Here is a 7,923-nt window from a genome sequence, read left to right as displayed (position 1 = left end):
TAAAAACAGGAGTTCAAACCTCAGCAGAATAGGACTCTGGGATTCCCAGAGGGCCCCTCCCCACACTGAGTGAGTGAGGGTAGGCTTGGGGGGGTGGGGGGAGCGACAGGGTTGGGCAGGGAGCTCGGCTTCAGGTACGGATGACCACGGTCCCTGGTCCGAGGGGGCAGGGCCTCAGTCTCAGCTTCTCCGTGACTTTGAATGTTGAATAAGCCACTGTAGGGTGATGTCTGATGAGAGACAAGAGAGAAGGGTATCAGGCCATCAAGTGCTGGGGACACTGTGAGATCCCCCAGACCTCAGTGGTAAGCCCAAAGCTTCCCTTCTGTGGTCCAGGCTCAGTCTGAAGCCCAATCTATCAAACTCCACACAGCCCCAAAACTGGTGATGGGTGGGTGGCAGGAGAGACTGGACCTTGTGTGAGGGCAGAGCCACAGAGTGTCAGTGTGTAAGGGTCTGGTCCTGCCTCCTAATTTTACAAGCAGATATATAATTTGCCCACAGTCATAAAAGATGACAGCAGAACAAGCTGAATGCTCAGAATCTGGGGCTGCCAGCCTGCACTACTCCAGAGTAATAAAGCTCTGGGTTTAAAGGAAATCTGTGCAGTGGGAACCTATAAAGCCACTATGCTAAAATACTCACTGCCCCCGCCTTCCACCCCTACAGTGACTCCCTAGAATGTCAGCAACTCTCCCAAACCCACGCACCAATGTTGTCCTTTTCTTTGCAAGAGATGGAGTAGCAGCAGATCTCTCGGTCCTGGATGGCAGACAGATTCCTGGGGAGAAACCAGAGGAGGGTCTGCTGAGCCTTGGACTGCTCAGAAGGGCTGGGGCTAGAGAGAGTCAGGGTCTTTCTGGACTGAGAAGCTGCAAGGGGGTGGGGAAGAGCCCGGACAGGTGGGCTCTACTGCCACCCTGTGGTAGACCCCGAGCACAGCAAGCTCAGCCCTCTCTGGGTCTCGGCTGGGCAACTCGGAGAGCGAGAAATAGACACAAGAGCAGGCAAACTCACATTTTCTCAATCAACTCCTTTTCATCCAATGCTCCTAGGAGGTCTCGCTTGTTACCCAGGACTAAGACCTGGAGAGAAGAATGAGATTAGATCTGAGACGGCAACATCGGGGGTCGTCTAGGTGGAAGGCTGGCTTCTCGAAGTTCCCCACGCCCACTCCCACCTCTGAGCTGTCTTACTCAGCCTCCCACGCCCAACCCAATCAAGTTCCGACCTGCCACTCCCTCGGGCTCACTGACCGGGATGCCCTGCAGCTGGGGTTTGTCCAGTAGGTTGTGGAGCTCGTTCTTGGAGGCCTCGATCTTCTCCTGGTCAGCGGCGTCCACCATGTACCTGGGAGAAGCGGGGGAGAGAACAAGCGGGTTCACACCCCAGGTTGTGAGGTGGGAAGGAGGGTGAGGAGCCCCCCCCCCGCGTGGAGACAGCAAGCATGTTGCCCCTGGCTGAGGACTGACCTCTGGCTCTGGGCAAACTGTCACCCTGCCCTCCAGGGCCCTGAGAAAGCTGTTTCTCATGTGGCAAAGCGCGGGCCCTTCAGGATTAGCCATAAATCCCTCCCAAAGTGACCCACTTTATGTTTTCATGGAAAGAAATACAGTGAGGGGGGAGCCAAAAGCAAGCCTGAGAAAGTTTTCTTGCAAGATTATTATCCCTCCCCCACTTACCCGTCCAATTTAATTAAAAACCACAATGAAAAACAAAAAGATCTACTAGTTGGGTTCATGTACGTAGGGTTGGGTTGTTTTTTTTTTTAAAAAAAGCAAGGGTACAAATCAGTTAAACCACACAGAATGCAGGGTAGTGATGACCTTAACCAGCAGTGGCGCAGTGGTTAAACACTCAGCTGCTAGCTCCAAAGGTCAGTGGTTAGGACCCACCAACTGCTTCACATGAGGTGGGATCTGGCGACCTGCTGCTGTCAACCCTGGCACATGATTCTACTCTCACAGAGTTGCTGGGTATAACTGAAGACAGCAACGGGTTTGGGCTTTGGTTTTGGTGACCTCGTGATGCCGGAAGGCAAGAAAGTGAAGAGGAAGAACACAGTGCAAACTTACTGCAGATGTCTGCACCTGAGACTGGGCAGGCCCTCCACAAATAATGTGCCATGAACCCTGGACGATGACTAATCCAACTCTGGGACCGTGCAGGAAGGATGGCTGGGGGAACCCAGGTAAAGCTGAGGACCCTGCCCTGCCCCATACTCACACGATGGCACTCACTCCTCTGCAGTAGCGCTCCCACATGCTGCGGAAACGGGGCTGTCCTCCAATGTCCCAGAGCTGAAAAGAGGGAGAGAGAGCTCAGCAGCAGGCAGGCTCCCAACTACCTCCTCTTACTCTGTCTGCTCTGGGGTCCCTAGCTAGTGCGAATGATTAACATGCTTGGTTGCTAACTAGAAGACTGGAAGGTCACATTCACCCATAAGTGCCTCAGAAGAAAGACCTGGCAACCTATTTCTGAAAAATCAAGTCATTAAAAATCCTACTCTAATGCACATGAGTTCTGCACAAGCTGTAGCTGACTTGGTGGCAACTGGTTACTCTGCCGTACTCACATTATCTCCCCAACTCCTAAGCCCAGAGACTCCCTCTGTCTCCAGTAACTCTTCTCTTTCCACACCCACGAGTTATATCTGAAGGTTTCTTTCTGTTTTCTTCTAAACTACTCAGCGGAACTCAGTCTCTGCTTTCCCATAATTTGCTCCTCCCAAGATTCTCAGACTGCCTCAACCCAACTCCTTCTCAACAAACCTGGCCCTCCTGGGTCTTCCACCCCAACACACACACACACACACACACACACACACCTCTCTCTCTCTTCCTCTCCCTCTCCCTCCTAACCTGTATTCAGCATGTCACCATCCCACCACTCACCTTGATAGTCACATTCCCTTTGGTGATTTTGCGCATGTTGAAACCCACGGTGGGAATCATGTCTTCATTGAACTGTCCTGACTATAAGGAAGAGTTTGAGTTGGAAAAGATGCAAAGAGAGATGGGACCCAGCTGCCCTCTGCAAGAGCCACAAACTGAGAGGCTGCAAGGACCACAGACACAGTGGCCCTCTGACTCTCCAGCTGGGGGTACTGAAAGTCCCCTGCTCATAGGCAGGACTGGGCTGTAACCTCCCCAAGTGTCTACCCAATACCACTCCCATAAAGAGGCCCATATTCTTCAGGTAATCTCTAGACTAGACTGGGAGAAGCTGCTGTAAGGAGGAACCCACATCTCTTTCACTGAAACTCAAATTCATGAACATGGAGTTGGAACCAACTATGAAGCTGACCCTTTAGCAAGGTTCCAGAGGAACTCTGGGAGGAGATCGCCTATCTTTCCCCAATGATGTGCTGGTGGATTTGAACTGCCAGAGGCTCTATTGTAACAGAATCTCCTTTATCTGTTTAGTCACCAGTGGAGAGGAAGAACAATTACCTCCTAGCAAAAGAACCCCAACAGGTCATGGCACAAAAGGGAAGCACCATCTGTTAACATAGTCAACTGTCAGTCAAAAGGTTGGAGGTTTGAGTCCACGCAGAAGACCTTGGGAAGAGAGGCTTGGCAATCTACTTCCAAAAATTCAGCTACTGGAAACCGTATGAGACGGTTGTTTTCTGACACACACGGCAATGCCATGAGTCAGGGCTGACTTGCAGCAGCTGGTTTTTGTTCATAAACATTCAAGTCAAACTTTTTTAGAAGGTAAATCTGCCACTCCCCCAAAATGCAACACACACTGAGCAATCTCCAGGTTACTTGTTGTTCTGGTTTATATGCACGACGCACCCCACCATTTGTTAGGCTGGGTAACCCAAGCACCTTATGATCCTTCACTCAGCTGTCCTTGCACTAGGCTGAGAAGTTCTTGGAGAGAGAAAGCAGGGCTTTATAACCAGCATTAGCAGATGTTTGCTGAAAAGCTGAAGGTTTGCTGGAATTCCATTTCCCATAAATTATTTTTAAATTGTAATTAATTTTTACTTCTTACCTCTAAATGATCTCTAAGATCTCTAGATTGTTTTAAATTAGCTGCAGTCCTCAAATAAGGCCAGACCAAACTCCCTTGAAGGTCATGTCCATTTCACATGTGCGCCTGCTTACCCCAGGAACTGAGGGTGATGAAGGGCTCAGCCTTGAACCCAAATGTCATAGTCGTGACCTCTGCCATTTCCTTTTCTTCTACCAGGTGCTAGGAATAACTGACCTGGAGTCATCCAAGGAGGCCAGGGTCCAGAGCATGAGGCAAGATGTGGAATATGATTATCTGTTATTCAGATCCTATGAGCTTAAATGAAGGCTCTGAAACCTTATCTAAATGGAGGTGCAGTAGTTCCCTTTTATCTACAGGCACTGCCCACTCTCCCTAGCCTATTTCCCAAAGTCCAAGGATTACGTGAGCACGAAGTGCCCATGACTGATGCCCAGAGTCAGGATGACGCAGGGGTTCCTTACATGGGGTCCACAGATGGGCTTCTAAAATTCCCTAACACTGTACACACTATATGTGTGCAAATTCATGTGTATGCTCACTTTTCTGGTGAAAAGATCCATAACTTTCATCAGATTATCAGAAGCATCTGAGGGCCTGTCAAAGTTAGGAATCACCAAGGCAGAGCGAGCAGATGACCAGCTAAATAAGGACAGTGAGATGAGGCAGAATTACCCAGACCCCCGCAGGGCACTGGGACAGGGGCTGGCTGCTGCTGATGGAAGCGCTTTCTGTCCCTGTGGGGTTCTCTGGGGAGAGAAGCCCCGTTCTCATCATCTCCTATATGGGAGAGCTTGGACAAGATACATTAATCTCTTTGGTTTCCTGGCATAAAATGTGGGAGAATTTTGGTCACCTAGGGATTGTTGAATGAAAAAGTGGTTTCAACACAGCATGGGGAACCCTCATCACTCTTGGGCAATTAAGATCCACAGCCTCCCAAAGACCAGAAAAACACAACCTGGCATATGTGCCCTGAGGCGAAGTGAGGTGCAAGGAAAACCATCAAGAAGTTCCCCAACTCCAGTATTTCCTGTTCAGTGTGAACTGAAGCACAGGTGCAGCCAGGTGATTTCCCTACTAGCGCCTCAGCTCCCACAAGCTCCTCAGTGAGGGTTGGAAGTAGCCTCCAAAGTCAAGTTCAACCCTGGTCTCAGGCTCCAGTCCCTCTTGGTACATTCTCTCTTAGGTCGGCTTCTACCACCAGAAAGTTCTTTACAATGAGTGTGGAGGGAGGGGAAAATAACTATCACTTCCACCTTTTGTTGTTAAGTCTATCCCTAGGGTACCCCAAGATAAGTTCTTTCATACTTTTAAATATTTGAAAATGACACTCTTGTTTCCCTCAGACACTTCTTTCCTTCCACCCCCATCTTTTTTATCACAACTCAAAAGATCAGTTTTAGGCTGTTAAAAGCATTACAAAGCCTCTCCTCTCTTCTCTCTCTCTTTCTCTCTATATATACAGGTTTCCCCTCCTGAGCTCAAATTAACCTGCTGAGCAGCCAGACATACGAAACTCAATTTCTATTTACAGTTAGACTTCATATCGTGAACAGGAGGGGGAAAATTCAAAAAGCCAAATGAAACACATAGAGGCCAAGCGACCAGGTGAAGGTGATTCAGAAAGTCAGTGGTGGGCATGGGAATGGCATCCAGGGGTTCTGACTCTTCATTTCTTCCTGGAAGACTCTCTACTGTGATGAAATGCACAGTGGGAGAAATGCCAGCCATAGCCTCTTACGCTGGAACCCCAACTGCAGCTCACAGGGGTGGTTTTCTCTGGAAGCCTCTTTAAAGAAGGAAGTCAAGCCTGCACTTTCTCTCTTAGGATCTGCCAGTTAAAGTAGCATATTGAATATCAAAAAAGAGAACAGGAGGAGAAGGGGGACTTCAGCATACATAGTAGCAACTCCTGACCTTAGCAATGTAATTTGGGATACTCTGGTAGCGTCATTGTAAGGAATTGTGCTGCCAACCAGAAGGCACAGGGTTCAAATCCACCAGCTGCTCCATGGGAGAAAAAGATGGGCAATTTCCTACTGTTGCGATTTACTACCTTTGAAAACCCACTGGATGGCCACTTATGGGTTGCTTACAACTTGATGATACATAACAACAACAGTGGATTTAATTCCTGAGTTGCCATCGTCCCTGACTCTGGACACGACGCTGGTCTGGCCTATGGGGATCGCTTCCAAGCCAGGTATCTGAACCTAGTTGGGCACCTGTGGATCCTTCCTAGCGGCATGGTTTCCATGATGTTCCATCACATCTTCCCCGGGGATTTAGGGCAGCACTATCTCTCAGATCTAAATGCCTAGACATCAAGCCACTCAGGCCTGCAGAACCAGGATGGGAAATTTAAGTAGCATGCTTCTATGCTGAGAGCCCGCTGGGCTCCATCTAACCAGAGACACTCTGACCCAGGACCAGAGCCTGGGCAGACAGGAGCTCAGGGAAACATATTGCTTCAGAAAAATCAGTTTCAAAGAAAAACAAGATCTTCCTGAAGATCCTATCCCATCAGATGTGTGACCTGGAGAACACTGGGTGGAGGAAGGAGCCCTCTGCACAGCGTGCTTGAGAAAGCAAGCCAGGGCTTAGTCATATGACCATGAGGTACCTGCCCCTGCCTTCCAGCCTCAGGCCCAATACCGTGAAGCCCAGACTTGTCTGGGAGGCCCATCTTGTAGGAGGCTGGAAGGCACTGGCAGGTGGAGGTACCTGGTTGTCTGCCACACTCCTTGGCTGACCTGTCTTCATCAGACTTCTCCAGCAACATCTGGCCAGCCTCCAGTACACAAAAAACTTAGCTTTGGGGACTGGGGCTAGATCCCCCTAAGAGCCCAAGCCCCTGGCCCAAAAGCCTTCTTCCACCCACAAGCCCAGTCCAGCCTCCCAGCTCTGAAACGTAGGCCGCAGCCATTACTGCAGCCTCAGCTTACACACCCATACAGCGCATCTTCCTCTTTCTCCTTTTATATTTTTTAACTCCTTCTCCACCACTCCATGGCTCAGGAAGACTATTACAACCCATTCAACCTCAACCCTCACTGCCCAAAGTCCTCAGGGCCACTCTGTTCATGGCCTCGCAAGTGGGCAGTGCCCCTCTAACTCGGTCTTTCTGGTGGCCAGCTCTTCCTTCCTCCTGCAACTTCAGAGCCAGGCCGACTTCAAATTCCCTTTATGATGCCACCTTCCCCCGGGATGCCCAGCCAGACCCCTCAGGATGTGGAGAGGTTCCCGGGGAGGAGTCCGGTCTTGATCCAAGGGTCTCTGCTGACTCCTCTGGCCCCTCTACAGGGGACATCTCCCCTCCCCCTAAACAGGACAGGGGCTTCCTCTTCCGGCATGGAGGGGTTAAACCCCCGGGGTGGGGCTGGCTTGCACAGGCCCCCGTCCCGTGACCCTCTGCACGCGGGTGCTGGAGGCCTGGACACTTTCGCTCTGTCATGCCCCCTTGGGCGGGTGCACGGAGAAAACCTGTCTCAGCGGGCAGCGGGTCCCTCCAGCTCGTGACCCCCTTGGTGCCGGACCGCCACGGTGCACAAGCTGCGTCCCCCCTGTGCCTCCCCCCCTGTCCCAACATGCCATCCCAGCCCGGGCGGGAGGGCGGGATCGTGCTCCTCCAGGGTCCCCCACGGGCCGTGCTAGGCCCCGAGCGCCCAGGCCCGCTCCTCCCCCGCCCGGCGCCCGGCCGTACCCGGCCATGCCAGGCGACCCTGGCTCACCCGGGCGCATAGGCCCGACCCCCGGCCCGCGCCCCGCGCCCTCATACCGCGATCACGTTGACGAAGGTGGTCTTGCCCGAGTACTGCAGCCCGACTAGCGTGAGCTCCATCTCCTCCTTCCAGAACAGGGCCTTGAACCAGTCCAGCAGCTTGTTGAACAAAGCGATCATGGTCGCTGCTGCCG

General features: G+C 51.5%; 1 protein-coding gene across 1 annotated transcript; it reads right to left on the bottom strand.

Moving 5' to 3' along the window:
- Nucleotides 1–7,917, bottom strand: ARL8A (ADP-ribosylation factor-like 8A). The gene is made up of 7 exons (XM_006890536.1): nt 7,787–7,917; nt 2,895–2,975; nt 2,227–2,300; nt 1,257–1,350; nt 1,018–1,085; nt 711–781; nt 1–230 (listed from the first exon to the last, which is right to left on the bottom strand). The coding sequence occupies exons 1-7, from the start codon at nt 7,907–7,909 to the stop codon at nt 181–183; spliced, it is 561 nt and encodes a 186-aa protein (XP_006890598.1). The 5' UTR covers nt 7,910–7,917; the 3' UTR covers nt 1–180.
- Nucleotides 7,918–7,923: the final 6 nt, after the last annotated feature.

This window comes from Elephantulus edwardii, unplaced genomic scaffold (genome assembly GCF_000299155.1).
Source record: "Elephantulus edwardii isolate Elephantulus edwardi_28Jun2011 unplaced genomic scaffold, EleEdw1.0 scaffold00090, whole genome shotgun sequence".
NCBI classification, from domain to species: domain Eukaryota; kingdom Metazoa; phylum Chordata; class Mammalia; order Macroscelidea; family Macroscelididae; genus Elephantulus; species Elephantulus edwardii.
Note: the sequence above shows the minus strand (reverse complement) of the source record. Positions and strands in the feature narration are given on the sequence as shown.